The 22,769-nt window shown below is 44.6% G+C and overlaps 1 protein-coding gene across 3 annotated transcripts in view; it reads left to right on the top strand.

Moving 5' to 3' along the window:
* Positions 1-22,769, top strand: part of PPM1L (protein phosphatase, Mg2+/Mn2+ dependent 1L) — a 91,709-nt gene that overhangs the window by 24,826 nt on the left and 44,114 nt on the right. The window contains exon 1 of one of the 3 annotated variants that reach the window (XM_021393964.1): positions 7,269-7,565. The exons of the other annotated variants lie outside the window; for them this stretch is intronic. Coding sequence (XP_021249639.1) covers positions 7,284-7,565 — 282 coding nt within the window. The 5' untranslated portion in view covers positions 7,269-7,283. Of the gene's footprint in view, positions 1-7,268; positions 7,566-22,769 lie in introns of those variants that run through there. 3 annotated transcript variants of the gene reach the window in all.

Raw genomic sequence — 22,769 nt, 5'->3', positions numbered from 1 at the left:
GACCTGATAAATGAGAGTTCCTTCTGGCGTAGCTCGAACAGCCAAACCTGAGTGTTCCTTGCTGCAAGTTTCTCTCACGCATCCCAACGTTGCCTAAAGCAATCTGTGACGTGCATGCCTCCTGCGAGCAGGACCGTGCGTACCAGCAAGGTAAAACCAACACTTCTGATGCACCAAAGTCCTCCTAAACATTTGCTGAAATCCGTTTGTTACTTGTATTTTGATGCTGCTGGATTGCACTTCAGTCCACTGACATTCCACGTTCCTTAACATCTGTGTCTTCAGCAGACTCTGGGTGCTATTCCTGAGGTTTCAAAGAATGCTTTCTATTTCCTGCCTAGTAGTCTTCCCAAAGTGATATTTGTGGCTGAGCTCCCTGTATTCGGAGCACAGAGCTGTCCCCACAAACTCTCTGTGCCTTAAATGGAGAAATACTAAAAATAGTTGCAGTCCTCAAAAGGAGAGGAAAAACAAATCAGACTTTGGCTTTTCTTCACTGCTGTGGTCTCTTCTGTAGCCTGGTTTTGATACAGTAGTTCTTACGGCAAAGTCTTATATTCAGCTTCAATACTCTCCTTCATGTTTTTAGGCATGATTTGCAGTGTATCGTGTCCTTGCCAGCGTCATACTCCCTAAAACTTCCAGCTCTGTGGTGTTATTTGTAGCTTTCTCTCATCTTGTGCTCCTGGTTGACTTAGAGTTTAGACTTCCCAGTCACTTCGTGTCTCATCTTTTCCCGGACACTAGTTAATTTTCTCCCTCTCTTTCCCACTTCTATTCCAGCACTTCTTACCTGATCTTTCTCTCCTTCCCACGTGCTGGCAGAGTCCTTGAAAGCTGTATTCTCTTGTATTCCTTTGAGGTCTCAGGGTGAAATGTACAATTTTCACCCTCCGTTCTCTCTGAGCCGAGATGTCAGTGTGCACGGCCGAGACTCCATCTATCACTTTTACTGTTGTAATTTCCTTGACTGACAGTCTATATGCCCGAGGGCTAAATTTCGCAACGCCGTGTCACACACATCCATTTCCTAGCACTAGGCATGTCTTGTCCTTTCAGTGGTGGTGTTTCCAAGCCACTTAATGAATACTACTGCTTTACACAGAATAGTGAGGCACTTTCTCCCTTCTGATCCCAGTCGTTTATACATTTTTGCACTGTTTTCCAGGCATGTTGTTAATACTGAGTTCAACTTTCTCATCAGGCTGCTTCTGAGTGTGTCAGCCTTGGGTCTCCTCTCAAATCCAGCTCGTGTCTTCTCTGTGGCACTGTCCTGCTTTTCCTGCCGGGGAGGGAGTCCTAGATTCCCATTGCCTAGTTCTCATGTCTCCCCTGTTGAGGGAGAAGCACTACTTGTACAAAAGTGATGTTGGTTTGGAAGATTTTATAGTTTTATTCAGGTGAATTGTGGTCTGCGATGATGTGGGATGGGCATGCAGCCCTTCAGAGGTGCTGAACACGATTTACAGATCAAGGCCTGATACAGCAATAGGCGCAAACGGCAATGAAATAGAATAACAAGCCGCAGCAAAACGTGTTCAAACATTTTGCTGTTGTTTGTCAGCTTTGCACGGTAACCCTTCACTGTTGTAACAACATCTGTCTGGTTATCGAGCTCTGATTTATTCCTTTGCTGGAAGAGTTGTTACTCATTGCCTGGCTAGATTTACTCAACCAGTTTATCACTTAACAATACAAACGTGAAACATGGTCAGGGTCTGGGGAACTTGAGCTCAATTTGATCTTCGTAATGCCGGGTGAATAAATTCTTTGTTTTGAAGCTATTTGAAAAGTTGTCTGCATAAAAGGTGATCTGCTCATATAGTACACCCAGCTGTTTCATGTCCAGCAGTTCTCACAGGGGAGCAGTGCAAGGAATTGTCTCAGTGCTGTGACACTTTGTGGGCTTCTGTTTATATCTCCTATATAGACTCATCCACGAGTGGCATTCTGCCCACTTGGTGAAATTGTGGGCCCACAGTTAGCTGAACAAACGTGTCTCTGCAGAATCCACAGGAGCTTCCCCAGCACGCTGTGGTTGTGTTGAAGTGCAGTAAGGAAAGGGAAAGAAAGCAAAGAAGAACAAAGCATGGCGTGTGTGAAACAAAAGCAAGCATGATCTAAAATCTGCCTGTTTTGCATGGTATCATAATAGAAGGCAATTGTTCCTTGCAAAGCCTCTGCTCTCTTAGCCTCCTTATTCTTTGGGAATGTCAGCCCACTCTGAAGCAGGCTTGGCTGCTCGGACAAAAAAGCTTTTTATTGAATCATTGGCGTTCAGAAATGGGCTTGGGTTGTTAGATAAAACCTTGCTTTAAAACTCGGTCCATTGCTATCTTTTAGTTATGTCCCCACAAAGCCTAATGGCATTTGAGGAGAGGTAAGTGTACAGCAATGTATCTGCCGTGTTTCAGAAAAACAATCTTTATTCAGCCAGTCCTAGGTAACATCAGTGAATTTCTCACACCTGGACAAGCTGCAGCTCCTTTGATCAGATGCGTGCCTCTCTTGCAGATCTCTGTTCTGGGGGTCAGCATCCCTCCCTGATGCCTCCAGCGTCTTCCAGTAGTTTTGCTGAGGTTTGTTCATTGTAATTCAGACAGTCTAATGCAAGCCAAGTGAATTCACTAGATTGGACCACAGTCATTTCATAACAGATGGGCACAAATTCGCTATCACATGGTTGAGGACCATGTAAGTATCCAGCTGAATGTTTAATGATTCAAAATATTGAAAACTAACTCTCCCTTACGCAGTAAAATATGAGGATGAGAAAGCTTCCTAGTGACATTTAATTGTACTGTGAGTGGCTTTGGGATGTGAAGAGCAAACGCTTTGGGGTTCGTGTAGTATAATAAAAGCTCCGTAACAAGTGCAGGACTTTATTCCCAGGTCTGGGAATGAATCCTGTCGGTGTTTTCCACAAGGGTAGGGATCTTTTTTACTTAGAGAAGATAAAATCCTCTGCCTGTGAAGCAGAAATGCAAACAGTTCCCTAGGAGCTGCTAGGAATTTGCAATAAATGATCACAGGACCGTGTCTTTCTCTTTCATGTGATTCCCTAGCTGTATCAGTTTAGGCTTTCCCTTCTTAACAAGTACTACTCCGTGAGAAGAAAGCTCTTCATGTTTAACTTCTTGGCTCTTGAAGCAAAAACCATGTCATTATAATTGGATAGCTTTGGAAAGGCATCGGCATGAATTAATGAGGTGGCCTCTGTCTTTGCTGCTCTTATTGATGGTAAAAAAAATCAACATTTCCTCCTGAAATGCTTCTTCCCGTTGAAATGGTACCTTGTTTCCATTTTTATGTATCAACTAATGTCCTTTGAAGCTTTCAGAGTAAGGAATTAACCATCTAGAAGTAAAATTTTCCCTTCAAATTACAAATCCTTTCTCAGTTGGCCCAGTTGCCTGGTGGCCTGTCCCTGATTTGGGTGGGGGACCTGGCCACATGAACAAGGTTGAATAGGAGCAGCTGGTACATATATACATATACATACACATATATGTATATGTATGTATATATATGACTGCTAAGCTGCTGCTGGGTTGGAGTTTTTTAAATGAGAGCAGTGGTGTCTTGGCAGAAATGGAGTAATGGTTCCCAGGTAGGATTTGGAAAATGTAGATCAGATAGGGTTGTTGTTTTTTTTTTATTTATATCTATTTCTCTTTTGCGTGCCGGTATACAAACAACTGTATTATTAAATGTTTCTTTCTGTTTATAATCTTATGAATGAATAATATGAACACTTCTGCCTGCTCCCTATCTTTTTATTGAACCGTCTCTCTGGCTGTTGAGAATATGGCAATACTTTATAAATAAAGAGCAGTCTGGAGAAACCCTCTCTGAAAAGGCAGCCCTCAGCTCCACAGAGTCAGGAGCGTAACTTTGAGTTGGTAACAAGTTTAAAAATAAATCACGTTACATAAACCTATAAAACACTGTATCAGGGTAACAGTTTTGAGTGTGGGTAATAAATGTAATAAGCCTGCTCTTGGCCTTGCCTAAGTAGATATTTCTTAGAACCACTTCCAACTTAATGTAAAAGGTTAAGTATTTCAACCTCTTCAATATGTTAAAAGTTCCAAAATGCTGCTGTGATTGCAAGCTATCCTAGGAGGAATCTGAAACCATCTAGTGTTTTCTAACCTGCTTCTGTGAAGGCAAGACTGCTTTTTCATGTATTCCTTCAAAGCTGACGAGCGGTCTTGAAGTGCAGTGGAAGGGAGACTTCAAGCAGGAGAGCAAATTGAGCCTGGAAGTTGTACCTGCCCTCAGGTTGTAATGGTGTTCTGTGGAGCCCTCCGACCTCTGCACCTTCCTGCTCGTAGCAGCACAGCAAGCACTGGGAGTCTGCTTGTGACCTGGTGGTACAGGAGACCTCAGGGGTGTCTTTAGGATCTCGTTAATGGGCTGAGAGTGCACAAAAGTAACAGGGTAACTATTCCTTAGCAGCTTTTAGAAAGGCCTAGGCGGTCAATCAGGAATCAAGCTTGCTTTTACTGTGAGGCATTAGAGACCAAATTTTTATCCCATTTAATAACTTGTGTGTCTCAGCTCACACTGAGACATTGCTCCAGGTCCTGAATTTAAGACAGTGGTGTTCTTTTCTTTGTGAAAAGTGTCTCGAGGTGGAATTAGCAAATTAAAGATCACGAGGAAGTCTTAATACAGGCTTGCACGCTGTTTTGTAATTGTCATAAGCGTACATTGAGCAGCATTGAAATAGAAGTGTCAGGTGAGCAAGTGCTCATACCCCTCCTGCTCGGATGAAACTGAACGTGGGCTCCCCCCACTTGGCTGAAATTGTCTTTTAAAAATCATTTTGAAATTTGGAGAAGGGCAAAGATGTGGGGGGCTCCCTGCCACAGGCTGGAGGAATGGCTGTCCCTCACTGTTGCCTCAGTACTCTGTCCTGGGCAGCTGAGTCAATCCTAATGGATTTGTCTCAACACTTTCATAGGACCCAGTAGTTTTCATTACTTAATCTGCGTGGGTTTAATTTTTTTTCTACAGGGAAATACGTTTAAATAAAATTTTTCATGATTTGGATTGCATGGAATTCTTGGCACGAAGCAGGGAACAGGCTGATCCATGCTGTAACATGGCAGCTTTTATGAGGATCGCACGCAGAGCTCCTTTGCAAGGGGAGGTCCAGATCCTGCCACCTGTTTGCTCCCCACGCAAGCAGGAGCGTGGTGGGCATGCAGGGCACCCAGCTCCTCTTGTGCCTTCTGGGGTGAGCAATCTGGGCTGCTGTGGCTTGGCCGGTTCTCTAATGGAACAAGGTTCTCTAATTTAATGAGAGGAAAGTAGGGTGAGCTGCAGAGCAGGGCTGGGTGCTGGCAGCGTGCAGCACAGCCTCAGTGGGCTCTAAGCGAGGGCCTGCAGCACCAGGAGCATCTTGTGCACCATTTTGTGCTATGGTCAGGAGAGCTGGGCAGGATTTGATTGTGCAGCTTGTTTTGGAACATTTACATTATGCTTATTGCTTTACTATATGATCCAATTGGTCTTTGTGTACAACAGTAATAAGAAAAGGTGAGGAAACACTTGTATCTAAGACATACTACCCATTTTCCCCCGTTCTCAGGTTCCCTGTGAGAATTTGTACTCAACGAATGTTTTTATCTTCATCTTTCAAGTTCTGAAAAACAGAATTGGCCTTTCTTGTAGGTCTATAGGAGTGATGGTCAATAATTACTGCTTTTCTTTCAGAGAATTTGACCAAACTGAGAAATAATAGCCGGTTTCTAATTTCAAAGAGGCACTTCAGTGTTAAACTTACTGCATCCCTTAAAGAATTCAAAATATGCCTGGTTTAACTTCTTGCGTAGATTTGTATAGGAGGGGACAAGCCCTGTTCCTTCTTTCAATGTTGATTACAGTGTGCTGGAGTCACGGCTGGATCTGGGTCAGCAGAAAGGAGCAGACACTGGGTGCTGCTGGTGTCCGACATGGAGATGGAAGGAATTTAATCTTGTTTGAAAACGTGCCGTGTGCTCTGTGCAGCAGGGGCAGGGGGCTGAGCAGAATGAATTCATCACAGTGGCTGGATAACGTCTCTAGCTGCGGCACGCTGCAGTCTATGGACACGTATATGCAAATAGGAAGGCCATTAACGAGGCAGTTAACGCGGCCCATGTAAGTCACTGGGGGAGCTGCCTGCTCCAATGCCATGGTCCTGGGCCTTCAGCTGGAGAGTGGCTGCCCTGGGCCTATCCCACGTGCTAAGGCAGAAATAAATGCTGCAGTGAGGCCTGCTGCTCCTGCTGGGGGTCATGTAATGCACCCACAGCATGGCAAGGTGTGGGGGATCTCCGCTACCTGGCAGCTTGAAGGCAGTCCGACTGTTCACTGCACCCAGGCACCTCGGTGCTGTTGGGCAGCTGTGATAATTGCTCACACTGGGAGAGGTTTTTATCTATTTATTTTAACCAGTGAGTGGCTAATTATTTACAGCGGAATTGTCTTCCTTGAGAACCCTGTAGGTCTTACTGTTTCGGAACAAAATTTAAACCTTTACACATTTTTCTATTATAGTAGAATTGTGGACGCGGAAGATAAATTCTTCTGATCCTGGACAAGCAGCAAGGAAAGAGATTATGGATTAATATTATTTGATCTGTCCTTCTTAGGTAGTCAAAAGTGATATCCAAGTGTATGATTACAGGGCGGGAGAAATGAAAGTCAGCGTCAGAATGGAGGACAATTATTTCTCCTTGACCACGAGAGCCACGAGCTTGGGTGTGCGCTCACGCCTAGAGGAGCTTCAGCAAGTGTAGTATAACATTTTGTAGGAAGAATGGCAATTAAAAGTCTATGGGCTTTTATTTCTATTGGGATTTAAATTTAAAGCTCTTTACCCCCCCTCCCCTTTATTAGTATTATTTTTTAAAGTTTTTGACAGAAACCTCTATGAGAAACTTTTAGAAGTAGCTTTGGGCCTGCTTTAATTACGTGTTGAGGTAAACATGCAGTTTTCCTTTGCTTTGTACAAGCAGCATGATAAATATAGTCTGTTTTAATTTGCCTGTCCTGATTAATGACATTTCAGCTTTTCATTTACAAATCACTAGGGCATAGCATGTTGAGTTGTTGGAATAATTGTGCCTTTCAGGAGAAAAGAATAAATGGAAAGAGAATAGCTCTCTAAGACTGTTATTATGCAAAGACTGTGGGAAGCAACATTGCTATTATAGTCCTTTTTGGTGCTTCTATTATATAAATGCTCGGTTTTCTTGAATTTGTTGCAAGTAGAATAATCTGACACATTAATGCTGAGCGAGAGCTGGACCGCCCCGAGGTGCCTCAGCCAGGAGAGGGGTCGTCATCTGGGATTTGGATTTTCCTCTCTGAAACACGAAGGGTCACCGAGTTTGTGGTTTGTGCCTCACCCAGGGCCTGCACCTGCCCTCTGCCACTGCGGATGTGCCAGCTACAAGCGAGTGCCCGGTGTCTGTGCTGCTGCAGCACCGCAGCAGTTCCTCTGCTCACAGCCTTCCGAGACCAGCGTGCTTGGAGCCAGAAAGTTCTGCTTTACGTCACGTACTCTAATGGTATTTTTTTTTTTCCTGTCCGACATCTCATATAAGGAAGCAATTAAGACTTTGGGCAATTAACTGTCAATTCAAGCGTGGCTCTTCCTAAATTACTTCCGAGTAACTGTGAGTTCAGTTCATTGAGATGAGAAATTCAGCAAGTAACATCAGAGTTTCATCTGGAGAGAGCTTTTGTTTCCGGAGCGATCAGCTTCTGTAAGACCAAATCAGTGCCACTAGCACTGCCAGGCACACGTTTAAAGCATCGCTCCAACCTCATCATCGCTAATTGCTGTGATCAATATGCAATTATTGCAAGTAAAACAAGTTCCTAATTAACTGGGTGAATCAAATACGTGTCCAGGTTTATTTCCCTCCCTACTGAGTAAGATGAGGGTTTTAAAAGATATCTTTCCTATAATGTACTAAAAGAAATTGTTTATCCTAATGCAAAATGATGCGCTCTGCACCTGGTATATGTATATGCCTAGCTCTTCTTTTTATTGAGAAGTCTCATAGTTTTGGTTGTTTTTTCCCCATGCTGCTTTGAGTGCAGACTGAAGTACAAAAAAGTTTTGCATGTCCTCTTTGAGTCATCCTAGGTCCGATAGCTTATTGCCCACAGCTTGTGGTGTTCTTATTCCAGTGAACTTGCTGCAGGGGGAGGATGGCGGTGACAATGCTGGGGATGCCGGCTGATTGAAGCAGCTGCTGCTGCCTTCTCCTTCTCTTGCAGCTCCTCCTCCTCTATTGTGCTGCTCTCAGCTGGCCTTGGCAGCTCAACCCTGGCCCTGAAGGACGAGGCTGACAATAGGGGATTAGCCTGGCCTCTGTTGATTTAGGGTGTGGTAATTGGCAGGTGTAAAGACATCTGTGAGTTATGAATGGAAAACACTCCCTTGGTAGCCTTTATGAATATGGATGTGTAAAGTATTGTATCAACGAAAGTAAATTAGGCTGAAAAATGGAGCACTGGCAACAATGCTATTAAGAGAAGATGATATGGGCTTACCCTTTCAGAAGAGAAGTGCCCCCTAGCAATATCACTTGTCCAAATGTGCAGACGATGCAGCCTAACATTTAAAAGGGCCTTCAGTATTCCTAAACTGAGGAATTATTCATAGCATAATGTACATATGAACTATATTTAGAAAGTGCAAGCTAGGGACTCTATTCATTTCACTTTTACTCGGGGATTTAGGCCGTGTTTTATTATGTATGGTGGAGTGACTTCTCTTAAAATGTCTTCTCAGCACAGAGAAGGAGGAATGTAGAAAGTACTGTGCCTGACTGCTGTTTTCTACCCATCCATCGCAGGTTGTAAGCACAGACATCATCCCTGCAAACAGATAGTTAGCAGAACTGTGCCTTGAACAAATTTCCTGCCATTTCCCCCGTACAACAAGTGCATAGAACGCACAAACACCGTGAATGCCTTTTCAGAGGCACAAGGAGTATCCTTTACTCCTAGCGAAACGTGCCCTTCATTCATGTTTATTTTATCAGTAATGATTCGTTCAACTTTCATTCAGAAATACAGCAGTGAGCGGGATGCAATCTGCCCTGCAAGCAGTCCTGTGCTCGAGGGCACAGTGCTGATGCTGGGTGGCCGTGCTGGCAGCCACCAGCACCCAGAGCTCCAGCACTCAGCGATGCCATCCGCCTTGCAGCAGCGCTGCCCCGAGGGAGCTGTTCTTTTTTTACCTAAGAAGGAGATTTGAGGCAAATTGCACTTTGCTTCCCTTGAACGCGCTTGCTGCTGAGGGTGCAGAGCTTATATCCTCTGCCTGTCAGCTTTTCACAGCCATCAGACCTATTTTTACACGAGCCTTTAAACGTGACTGAGGAGAAACCCAAGCAAAACTCAGAAAGGATTTGGTGGTAAAAATGTTAAGGCACTTATTTCATTTTAAGTAGCTTCAGAGGAATCACTCTGAACGCTTGCCCTGTACTTTTTTTTTCATTAATATTTATCTTGGAGCAGCTGAGAAAGCAGAAAGGGAGAGCCTTCTGGTATCGGTCCGTTAGTCTGGAGGTGAGGCAGAAGAACACGTGAAAGCACTTGCTGACAGTGCAAAATAATGATAGAAACTGAATTCTATTTTTGTGCTCTCCAGGGATGCGTTTGTGTTACCGGCTTTCACCGCAGTAAAAGTGATGGTATGGCTTCGGCTCGGTCTTGTGACCATTCGTATTTGGGTGGGTGAGAAAAAGCATTTTGCAACTTTCTTTCAAGCACAAAACGTGTGTCTGAAGTCAAACCCCGCACTGAATTTGGAGAAGAATTTGTCTCTTGAAATAGCTTGTAACTCGTTGCTAGTGTAGCGAGTGCCAGAGATGGATGTCATGGTTCATTTTGCAGCTAGGGCTGTTTCATTGCAGGCTGTTTGTGTGTGTACACAGAGAGCAAACTTTTCTGGTATGCGCTGACCAGAACTGACTCGCAGAATAAAGGAGAAATTCTTCTCTTCTTCAGCTCCCGCACCCTGGTAACAAAATTGGGCAGTGTCCAAGGATTATCTGTTGGAAGTGGGTGCCCCCCTTATGCTGTGAGAGGAGAACTATTTCCAGTTCTTGTTTCTAGTGGAGATCTGTCACAAAGTTTCTTGCCAGTCCTAAGTGTAAATCATGTCCCGCATTCACAAGTGAGTTGCAAGGCATCGGTGAAGGTACGGATACAGAGCACTGTTAAAGGTGCTTTCGGGAGGTATTCCCATAAAACAAGGTTATGAGTAACCTTTATCTTTCATGCATGCTTTGCTGGAAAGTGTGTGTTGTCAAGCAGACGCTGAAGGATGGGGTGCTCTGCTGAACGTACTGATGCATGAGAATCTGTACAATCATGTATCTAAGGCGGAGCTGCTGGAGAACCACAGGCAGCAGAGCATTACCAAGACTTAAAATTCACAAGAGTGCCTTGGCAATCCCACGTATCACTGAAACTATTGTATCCTCTTATTTTTGGTTTTTCATTGCTGTTTCACTTCCCCATTCATTCTTTGTGGGTGGCTAGTGAGGGACTGCATTGCTGTGCGAGTACTACAGATCAGCAGAGTAAGCAGATTTCTGACCTTCTTTGGTAGAACTATGAAGGTTTGTATGATGTGCTGCCTGATCAGGCGGAACTCTGTCAAAATGCATGAATTTTATCCTAGCAGAAGTTTACCTTTGCCTCGAACCATCCTGTCCCCTATCCAGTAGTGATGGTGAGCTCCTCCCACCAGCTGTGCTCTTCCAGTCACACTCCTCCTTTTACCACTTGCTCGCATCTTCCTCTCTGCCCTTCCCAAGCAAAGAGGCTTTCTGGCTTTTCGAGCTGCTTGTGCTCCCTGGCTGAAGGCTTCTTTGCTTCCACACCCTTTCAGATTTACTCTCCTAGAAGAGAGGCTGGAGCTTATTCCACCCGTTTCCCAGCGTTTGGAAAGCAGCAGAGCTGCTCTGAGCCCTTCTCTCTCCTGGTGCTTTCGTTTCCTCTTTCCCTGAGAAAACAGAGCTCTGGCCTGTCCCTGTGTCCTTTGCCTGGCTCCTGGGTGTAGAAGGGGGAACATGGATGCAGTCTGTGGCAGCTGACAGTCTAAAACTCAGCTGAGCAGCTGAGTACATATTCAGCAAAAATCTGCCCTTTGGTAGTATTAATCGTGTAATTTTATATTCGTATGAATCAGTCTGACAGTTTCCTCTTAAGGACAGCTTCCCACTGGGATGGGAGCTGCAGATCAACGTGCTTCACGTGCAAAGGTAGGAGGAAATCAGGGAGTTTTTAAAGTTTGTAGAAAGCGGCTTAAAGAAGTGATGCTTTTCTTTGCTCTTGGCAAATTGTCAGCTCAGTGCTGTCAGCAATTACAGGGGGAATTGTCACGAAAAATGCCGATGGCTTGCCTCCACAGTAATGGCTGAAACCCATTTGAAACAGGTCTCTGCTCCTAGAATGCTTTTCGTGACAAAAGCAGCTGCAGGCCTACAAATAGTGAGGTGGGCAGGGTGCTGGGAGGCTGGCTGAAGCCTGGAGCTGTGCAGGAACACTCATCTTCAGGTCTGGAGCAACTTCCATCTCAGAACTGTTTCTCAGAAACTTGTCGCTTTGTTGACGCTGTCGGTGTTCAGGCTCCTTGAAGCGTGCCCTTCAGGTTGCTCAGCCTGTGTGGACACATTTCATGCCTTACATGTTCCTGTACTACTTGTCCTCACTGAGCTAGCTGGATGGTGTTAAGGTACATAACATACCTCATTTTTCTTTGTATCTTGCTTTTTCCAAGCGGAAACCTGTTTGTGCAGCAGCATGTTTGCTTTGGTCAGCTTTGTTAGACCGACGCTTAGTAAGTATTACCTTGTCTAATAAAGTGGTAAGAGAATGTAGCCCAAAGCACAACACACCTCGGGAGAGTGTAAGCTTTGCCATGTCCTTCAGCTTCATTTAGGAGTCTGGGCTGTAAAGGCTGATCAGGGCAATAGAAAGCACGGCTCTGCACAGTGCCAGTATTGCTGTGGGGAGAAGGCTGCGTTTTGCCTAAGTAACCAGCAATGTTTTCTGTCCTAAAGCTTGGGATGGTGAACTCAGTGTGTACTCCAAGTGTAAGAACTAAGATGAAACTGATTTCATTGATGTGCATGTCTTGAATATGGAGATTATAAAACCCGAGGCCAGACTTGCACTGATAAAGAACAAAAAGCATCGTATTAATGTGTATTTATTATACATGAGGTCTGTAATTCTTATGTTCTGTGTACTGAGTTCAGTAACCATTATTTGTTTTTGCATTAGTAGTGTTGCATGTCTGTTTCCACCGCACAACTGGTGTAGATTAAAGCCTATCAGCACAGCTCTTGGCCACTTCAAAGACGTGCACAGAGCAGACATAATCACTGATAGCACCTACATCGTCACAAAGCCGCACTAATACAGCACAGAAAATTGTCCTTCTGCAAGCGATACTACGGGCAGCATTTAAGAATGAATATTGTTCTTGGGATAACAAATCATGTCTCTCTGTGCTATTTCCAGGCTTCAGATTTGCATCAGCCCGCACCGACGCAGAACATCGTGTCTCTTAAAAGCACAGCAGCTCCCACCCACCGCTTACCCAAACAAATCATCTCCTTTTTAGTACTCCTGTTGTGTCAGAAACAACAAAGAAAACTGTTCAGGTTTCTTATAAGAAAAAAGAAGGAAAGGCGTGTTCCTGTATTTCCTTCTCTAGCTTTTCTGGAAATGGCTCTGCTTTATTTATCTTTAAGCTATTTTTCTCTGATTTGACTTCTTAAGGAGATGACAGCTTCTGAAAGGTAAACTTTGTTGCAAAGTGTATAGAGCAAAAACTTGTGTAGCTTACCTAGCATTATATATGCGGTGTATATTATTTAGTTATGCAGTACTGTAAGTATAGAAAGTGTGCTTATATGTTACAGCGTGTTTTCCATACTGCTGTGCTTCAAATCTTGCCAAGTGTTGGGGGAAGTTTCTCACAGAGAGGGCGGTGAGGGCTGGCACAGGCTGCCCGGGGAGGTCGTGGATGCCCCATCCCTGGAGGTGTTCAAGGCCAGGCTACATGAGGCCCTGGGCAACCTGATCTAGTACTTGATTTAGCAGTTGGCAGCCCTGCCCGTGGCGGAGGGGTTGGAACTAGATGATCTTTGAGGTCCCTCAAGCCATTCTATGCTTGTCTTAGGGTGGCAGCTCTGAACAAATTCCCTGTCATTGAAGGCAACAGGCAACGTGATTTCTGGTTCTGTGCCATGGTCATTCTACCAGAAGTGCCGGAACCCGCTCCTCCTTTGTCCAGGAAGCCCATGGCTGATGTTTATGCAGCAGCTGTAATGCAAGCATTGCTAAGTTATAACAAAAAAAAACCCCATCTTTTTGCTGTCCTGTAATTACTTTGCATTAATATTAAATGGAGATAATATATTAAGTTAGTATCTACAGAAAGATTAGAGACTAGGGTGGAGCAATGAGCCAGACGCAGCAAACCCATTGTAGTACAATAGGACTGTTTCAGTAGGCTGATTTCATAGTCAGCATCAATCCTGCTGCCCTGTAATTTTCAGGTTTCACATTTGGTATTTCCCAGGTAATAGCAGTGTGGAACTGTTTGATTTACAGAACTATAGAATCATTTGAGTTGGAAAGGACCCTTGAAGGCCATCCAGACCAACTCCACTGCACTGAACAGCGATGCCCACATCTTGAACAGGTGCTCAGAGCCCTGTCCAGCCTGACCTTGAGTGTCTCCAGGGATGCAGCATCCTCCATCTCTCTGGGCAACCTGTGCCAGTGCTTCACTTGTGTGTCGTGCTCTATATCCTGGGTTAGGGGCCCTTTGGTCAATGTGGCTTAGCTCTCCTTGCATGGGAGAGATTCTGTACTTTGGGCATAAAAACAACTGTGCGTGAATCTCTAGGTCTTTCCCATCCCCTTTCAAAATATTACTGTTCTTGGCAGTGCCTTTCCAGATGTCTTTGGTTCTGGAGCTGGCATTTCAGTGTGTGACATTTAAAAGAGAGAAACAAAAGCCACAACTAATCCTGAGCTCTTTGGGTGTGATAGGTTTCTGCATGGTGAGCATGCCATAGCTCCTTTAGCCTTTCTGCCCTTCTCGTGCCCTGAGCTGGGGGTTTCAGCCCCAGAGGTGGGAGCTTTCACAGATGTGTACGTTTGTGAAGTCCCTGCTGCCTGCAGATGTCCCCTGCCCAGTACCTGTGGGCAGAGCTCCCTCCCACCACCTGCCCCGCTGCCTTCCTGAGCAATCCAGGAGCTCCATCCCCAACATCACTTTGGAAGTTTCAGAGCAGAACCGTCCTCACTGCCACTGCTGTACGGCAACATTTCCAAATGGGGCTTCAGAAGGCTGGGCTGCACTCACCCATACCTGTGATGTGCAAATTGGTTTCACCGTGACTAAAGGGGGTGGCAGTGTGGCTGGGAAGGCAATTGGAGTTTCTGTAGCATGTAGGATTTCTAAAGTAGAAATGAATCTTTCAGGTTTTCTTAAATAGTTCTCTACGTTAGCAGCAGCTGAAATAACAGCTGCACCTCTGATTCTTTGCCTTGCACGATCTCTGTTGATGAACACTTAAAAACGCAGTTTATACGTTCAGTCATGAGGAAGATTTCAAATTCAGCAGCATGAGCTGAGCCCTTGGACTTTTAAATGCAGGGGATGCAGATTGTTGCCCATGCTGAGTGCATCTGTCCCAGGCTGGCTGCCTTTGTGCAGCGGGGCTGGGCACTGCGAGGGCTTATGCAGCCCTGCACCAAGCGGCTGCTGCTCTGCCACTGAGCTGCAGGTAGCCAGGAAATCTCTGTGCCACCAGAATGTGGCAGAGATTCAGGCAGCCGGTGGGCTGTGAATGCAGTGGGCTTCTGATAAAGCTGTTTTTCTAAATTGTGTCATGAACTCCAGTTTTTAAACCTTTGCTTTGAAGTGCTCCAGAGAGGCAGCGCTGTATTTTAGGGCTTCGCGTTCAACCACCTCGTGCGGTGCCTGCCAACAACACGCCTGATTCTGTATTCATGAGTGATTTTGCATTCCCATCAGAAGCAAGAATTACATCTGAAATTCAAATCTTAACTCTATTATGGCATCTTTTAGTTCTGTGCTAAGGTTTTTGTTTTCCTTCTGAAATGTATTCATTAAATGTTTATACTGGGGTAAAATTGGGGAGAAAAACCTGACATAGTGAGCCATATGCCAGCAGCAATTTGGCCACTTCGACTTTTGGAAAGAAAAAAAACCCCACGATTAACAATTGTACAACATATGTTCTGTAAGCTGTACAACCATGGGGAAGTACGTGCGCTCACAAATACAGCGAGCATAGGAAAACACCCGTTCTTCCACCTCTTTGCTTCCACAGATTCACAGAATGTACTGAGTAGGAAGGGAGCCAGGAGGATCATTGCATGCTGAGGTCTAGGAGCCGCATGCTGCTGGAGCATTCAAGGGACGTTCTGAAGGTTATCATCTCAGAAGTTCAGAATGCTGGAGTGAACCTTCTAATCCATGTAGCTTGTAGCACACTTCCCCTTACGTCCATTTTCTATGCTATTCCCTATATTAGCACTAGTTTTAGATTTCATTTGCATCTTTTTTTTTTTCCTAGTGATAGTTTAAGGAACAATGTGATGCTAATTCGGCATTAACAGCAGGAAAAATTTCATCTGATTAAATTAAAATGCGTAGCTGGGATTTCATCTTCAATTCTGTGCTCCCGAAGGAGGCCTGTAAGATTTCTGATCCGTTCAAGGAAGAGGAAAACCTGCTCCCTTGGCTGCTGAGACCAAGGTGCTCTGCACTTCAGTTAGGTTCTGCAGCACCAGGCTCCCCTGATCCGTGGTCTCCTCCGTGGATAAAAACTGCACCCTGAATACAAACTGTTCATGCAGGTATCTAACGTTGAATTCACCTCCATTTTCTGTGCTCCTCGCATTTAAACGCTATTAACATACAGTGCATTGGGTGCCAGCTGGGCGTGGGGCAGAGCTCCACGACCTGTGGTGGTTCTGCACTGGGGGTTCCTCAGCGTCCCCCCACCAGGTGTTTTGAAAGCATGAGCAGTATCTTTTGCTGCTGTGTTCTGGGGCTGTGGTGCCCTACGTTTGTGCAGTTCCCACCTGGGGAATTGAGCAGGTCCCTCTCCCGTTGTCCCCCGGGTGACGTTTCACATCACAGAGTCTGAGAACCACGGTCAGCAAATCTCAAAGTGGAGATGCTGCCCCGGCACGAGTCACTATTTATTTCCTTATTCCTGCTGATTGTGGTTCACCCTTTAAGGTAAATGCTTAGTAACGCCAACCTTTGCCTGTAGTGCATAACCTCTTGTGCTAAGCGGGTTGTATTTTAATTTCCATAATTCTAGTGATTTAACTTCTGTACCCACCGGTACATAAAACTAGTTCTTGGTTAGATGTAAACAACAGTTACGCTGCCATTGTTTCCCTTTTATAATAACTCATATTTAATGGAGTGGAGAATAAGTAATAAAACTGTTTGGTGGTCTGTCTCCTGGAAACAGAAGAAGGTGTAATTGCTTTTTAGTACATTAGTGCTATCATTCCTGTCATTAGCCAGGAGCCCGAGCTGAGCTGCGCGTGACATGACCAGAATCTGTACTTGGGGAACCGAAGATGCAGCTGTGCTGCGCTCAGGAATCTCTGTGGGTACCACCCAGATGTTCCACCTCTCTCACGATTTCAATCTTCTGACTCAGAGCACGGCTTCCAAGAACTCACTATTAAATAACTGTTTCATTTAGGCGAGTCTGGACTTCTAATAAATTTGAAATCCTTTTTATGCAGTCAGATCATTAAATTTTAACTTCTCCAGGCTTTTTCTAGAAGGGCTTGAAGCGGGATTTTTCCTTTGCTGGGATAAATTACATTTCTCTGTAGCTGCCCTGGGTTGTGGTGTACTCAAGAATGATGTTACATGGATTAACCTCTAAACTTTCTAGTCTTAAAAATACCTCAAAACCCCAAACGTGAAGCAGATAGGTTTTTGGTTGTTTTATAGCTACACTTCGGGTATAATGTACTTCATTTGTCATCTTCTGTAATTATTTTTCCAACGCTGCGTCTACCACAGAGACAATATGTGAATTTCAATAAGCTGAGAAAGCTGCTCACGAAGGGAATAACAATTTAGACGTGTGAAGTAGTTACTTGCATTCATTTATTTTTAAATAGAAGTTTCCTTTTACCTTTCTATTTTTGTCCTTTTTTGTTAATAGTGTTGTAACTTTCCCCAAACCGTTGCTGTGTTGTGTGTGAGCTCTGCAGACAGCAGTACAGCTAAGGGCAATTTCTTTCAATTAGGCTGAATTAGCTAAAGTGGGTTAAAGCAACGAGGAAGCAATTGGAGCTGCTAACCTGAGCTAAAAGCCAGGGTCCTTCTGCTCACACGCACTGCGGCTGAAAGAAAACCAAACGCTTTTCCAGTGCAGGGAACTGTAAGGAAATTAAGAGCCTTCTTGCTAGCAAATGCTGGTAGGGCTCCAGTCTCTGAGTACTGCCCCTTTGGGGTAACTTTCTGATGTGTCTCCTACTTGATAGTTTCCCATTCAGTGTGCCATTACTGCACGGGTTACGTTTGTGAATTCCCTGGAGCTTTTTGCTGTAAAACTTAGGAAACAGCCTCTACCCGGGATCTTCTCATAGTTACTTTTAGTTTACTCCGTTCTGTCTGCAACCAAAAGGACTTGATGGCTTTTGCACAGCAATAAAGGCAGTTGCAGGAGGCCAAGGTTCTGTGCTAGCCAGCAAGTTCTTTCCTCTCCAGCTTCAGCCTCCTCCTTGTGTTGCTGATTTAAAGACCATGCTGTGCAGAGCTCTGCTCCTCGCAGTGCGGATCTGGCTGTGCCTTAATGTCCCAGCACTGCTGCTGAGCTCGGGCTCATGCATCTCCTTCCAATTGTCGTCGCCGGTTACTGCAGCCAGGCAAGGAAACCAGCAGTGCCTTTGCCTGTTCTTTCATTTAGTGACCTTTGGAACTGCACCCACTGGCTTTTTCTTCACTTATAAATCCTGTCCTTTCATCAGATTTTTTTCCTTCTGCTTTTTCTTTCCTAGTGTGGTACCTTATTTTTCAGCTGCCAGCAACTGTTTGAAGTATCCCCATGTCCCTACCCCTTAAATCCTTCCAGTTAGCGAGATGACTGTATCTCAGCACCTGCTGATCTTCCAGTAGATCTATATACACGTATGCATACTTCAGATCTCAGGTCTGTGGTTCTGTATTTAGGAGAAATGCAACAATTCTTGTATTAGCACAGGCCTACTGAATATCCCGTTTCTGATGGGCTCTGCTGTTCTTGTCCTGCCTGACAGACAGTGCTCAGCAGCCAGAAGCCTGGTGACTGCCCTGCATGCACCCACATGTTCCATGCAGGTGTGTGCCCCGTGCAGCGCGTGTCTGGGGCTCTCTCTTCCCCCTCCTAGTCCTTCCCAATGAGATTCTGTGAAAGAAAGCTCTGATTTCTTCTTACTCTGCCCGCTGCGTGAGGAACGTTCTGCCAATCTCACGTGGCTGAGCTGCATTCATCCCCTTCAGGACTGTTGGGCATTTTTCTTTTCTGCTTCTTCGTGTCACTTTCTAAATCCTTAAGGAGGCATTGAAAAGAAAATAAGGGTAACTTGGATTGCTCTGCTCTTCATCTGATGACCTGATTTTCTTTTGTGTTGTTTTCATCTCATGCTGCGTATTGGATATTGTTCGGGAGTGACACGGAAATGCAATTAAGAAATAATACGCTAAATATAAGGGAACTCTGTATTCTGCACATATTCGATAGATCAGCATCTTGAAAAGTACCAAGCTACACTCCAGTGTACTCCACTCCATCTCAGTCCAGGCCTTCTTGGCCAAAATGAGCACTGGCAGCGATGATGAGAAGTTTGCAGTGTTATAAATGTGATGGCGTTTAAATACAGAAATATGAAGACTTCCTGAGAACTGGCAGGTCCCTTCCTAGCGCGTGTTATTGTTATTAGAGAGAAGTCTTCATTATGGGAAATTTGAGTTCAGTGTCAGGGGAAATGAAGCTGAGAGGAATGCTTCTTAGCGCTCACGGAGACGTTGTAATATGAGCAGCAACAGCGATAACATGGACTTTATTAACACGGAGCTTTCAGCACTTGCATCATAAGAAAAGATAATGAAGAACTTATTAATGCAGAATGAAATTAGCACAGAATCAATATTGGCAGCTGCTATCTTCAAGAAAATGTGAAATGCTTAAAGTTCTTTCAGAGGGAAATAAATGGAATGGGCGACTTTTGAGAAATAAGCAAACAAACAGACTCGCTTATCCCCTGCCTGGCAGCCTGAGATGCCCTACAGCAGTGGGGAAGGCCAGGCCATGTGGGAGAAGGGCAGGGGGAGGGAGAGAAGGGAATGGAGTTCATGAAACTCATTACTGTTTAAAACATGAAGCAATTTTCTGTTAGTTACGCAGATTCAGAATTCAGTATTTGCACTTCTGGCGGTCGGTTTGATTAGTGTGAGGCTAGAGCTGGGAGCCTGAGCTGGTGCTGCGGGCAGCCCAACAGGGGCAGGTGTAGCAGGCCTGCTGGGATCGCCTCAGGTGCTGCTCTCTGTGTATTCTGCTGCAACTACACAGTCAGCTTGGCTCAGTTATGGCTCTGTAGATTTCTGCTGTGATGTAGATGTTGCTGGTGAAGCTGCTAACAGGTGGGCAGCATCAGGGCTTACAACAGCAAGCCACATTTAGTCCTGTTCGCCTGATTTCTCCCTTCTTACGTGGCTTCAGCCATCCCAACTACTGAAGGTGCTCCTGATAAGCTTAACCTGAGCAGTGAATTTGTGTGAGCAGGAGGTGCTCGTCCCTGCCAGCTCTGCCTGCGTCTGCTGCCCTCGCCCGCACCTGGGTCTGTGATCCTGCAGCTCTGCAGGATTTGGATTAGCACCATATCGAGTTGCTCACAGACTAGAAGTCTCATGTCAGGTTTTCATTTCCCCCTGGTCGGTTTTCAGCCAGATCAGCAAGCTGATCCCAGCGCCGCGCTTAGCCCCATCTGGGCTGGATGTAATGTCAGCGACACGGGGACGTGTGCCTGGTGTGGGCAAGAGCAGCGCTGTCCCTTCTGATGATGCCGGCTGTTAAACCGGGCACGTCTTGGATCCGCATGGAAAAAAGGCACGGGGCTGGGAACAGCTTTCCTTGGAGCTGGTGTTCCATCGCTTGGCAGCGGCTGACAGCAAATGCTACGGTGATCAGCTCCTGCCTTCCCACCCCACTTCTCCCAGACCCACCTGCAGGTTGTCCTTGGGTTTACAGTCATTTGGTGTTTGTTCTTTTCCTGACTTGTATCAACAGCGCGTGTTTTTTAGCAGAAGTAGTGCATACTCCCTCAACAGCTTCCCAAGGCAGGAAGACCACGGATGTCGGTGAGACTGAAAAGCTACCAAGGGTGCGTTTGGGACCAGGAAGGTTTTCCTCGGTCAGCTGTTGAATGCTCTTCCAGCTTCTACTCTGGCAGCTGCCCTGAGAAGCATGTGTTTTGAGCATCACGCACTGCTGGTTGTCCCAGGACGCAGTAAATCCATTTTCAGACGCAAAATGTCCAAACATCCTGTTCATTCCTGCGCTGAGCTCCGTTCCCAAGGCGAGTCTCTTAAGATAGTACTGAGAGGGATACATCAAAGGGAAACCTTGTATCATTTTTCCCCTAGTCTAAAATAAACCTATAAACAAAGCCCTGGATAGGATGTTGGTACTAAGAGTGTTTTGTGTTGCTTCCTTGTTGACAACAAACCTGTAACTTTGGGAATTTTTGAAATCTATTTAAAAAGTATTTTCTATTCAACAATTTAAATGCAGTGGGTTTTATTCTGATTTATGAGTGATCCTTCAGGCAGAGTGATGAGCTGCTTTCCCTTCCTGCACTTCTATACCTAGCTGCAACAGCTTGCATACCCGCAGTTAAGAAACAATTAAATTATACCACCCGTAATTACTACACAATTCCTTGTAATGTCGTTCCGCCCAAAATGTGATTCTGTAAACGCTTTATTTAGAAGCTACGTATAAATTACCGCCAACTTGAATTTTAAGTGGTTTATTTTGTTGTACGCGGTATGGTGAGATTGGTTTCACTTCACTGAGAGTTAGGAACAAGTCCAATATTTTGTTCTGTTTCGCCCATTTCTTTGTAGATGGCCGTGCTCAGCATTCCTTCAGTTACAAGAGGTTTTCTAATTACGCCCGCCACATTCTTACCAGGAAGCTTTTGTGCCATTGGTGCCTGCAGCCTGCTTGGCCCTTTGTTCCCCGGGGCAGGCAGGCCAGCACCGCACCATGCCGTGATGCCACGGGGCATTTAGGTGCACCATGATACTGCATTTCAAAATCCAAGCTGATTCATGCCAAATCTGACATATGTTTTTATGTTAAACACCTCTAATGAAAAGGAGAACAGTCAGAACTGCTGGAGAGCCAACTGCTAAAGATGTAATTCGCCCTGAGTTCCCTGTCATATTTCTACCTCAAGTCATTTTCTAGATGAATATTTCATCGCTCAGGTAGGGTTGCATGGAAATTATTTTATTAGGTCCCTTTCAAAGTTGCAGTAAGTGTTAGTCCTTTTAAAAAGAACCGATCTGCCTGTTATTTTGGCAGTGCTTGGTAAGTGAAGAACAGAGCACGGGTTTCTCTTGTAATTGATTTCATTACAGAAAGCATGTGATGTTAAAGCAGGGAGAGATGTTATTCGAATGAATGAGTTTCTAACTTGGTTTTTAAGTGAAAGCAGGACTATTTCTTGAACACCTAATTATGGAAGTATTTTACCAGCTTTCTTGCTTGACACAATATATTTTATTTTACGTAATGCCTGAGATCTATCAGAGTGCCTAGGAGACTATAATTCTTAAAGAATTAAGGAGTTTTAGGAGAATAAAGCTAGATGCTCCAGAAAAGTCTGCCAGATAACAGAGTGCTGGGGAGTAAAATAAGTGGGAAAGCTGTGCAAAGAGGCCAAGGGCAACAGCATGGCAATGAGAAATAAAAATAGCGGGATAAAGATCACAGCATTACAAAGAAATGGCCTGTAGTTCCTCATGTATATGCAAAACTTGAGTGTGACCAAAATAACTTTCATGGCAGAGAAATCCAAGATATTCATGTACAGGCCCTCCAGACACCCAGGTATGGTTGCAGGTGATGAGGTGTTTCCTTGTGAAACAGCTTTTTATCCAGTGGAATAAAATCGAGCCAAACTCCGTTTTGTTCCTTTGTTATTTTAATTGTTAGGAATAAAGATTTCCCTTTTTTTATGGCAACATAACTCATCAGTGATGTCGCTTTCAGGCGGTTTCATCTGTAGTTCTTTAAATATATCATCTATCTTAATTGCATCTAATGACAACATTCACTACAAAATGCTGCATTTGAATTCATTTATCCCTTTTAATTTCTCTCTTATTTCCCAGATGGAGTTTATTACAAAGCTTTGAAAAACGTTAAAAAAATAAAAAGCAACAATTTAAATGTCAGGAAATGTCTGGCATTTCTTGTGATTACCTGGTCTTTGCTCTCATAAATGTGATTTACCAGTTCATTAAAATGCTCATTTTGAAATGATTGCGTCGTAGTTGTAAGGGAAGGGGGTTTATGGACATCAGAAATGGAGAAGGTCAGAAGCAGCTCTGATTTAAGTTTTCTTGGGCTTTTTGTTTACATGCCTTGGACGTTTTGGAGAGCCTCTTC

The sequence above is a fragment of the Numida meleagris genome, chromosome 4 (genome assembly GCF_002078875.1).
Source record: "Numida meleagris isolate 19003 breed g44 Domestic line chromosome 4, NumMel1.0, whole genome shotgun sequence".
Lineage (NCBI taxonomy): Eukaryota > Metazoa > Chordata > Aves > Galliformes > Numididae > Numida > Numida meleagris.
The sequence above is the reverse complement of the archived record's forward strand: the minus strand, read 5'-3'. Positions and strand labels throughout refer to the sequence as shown.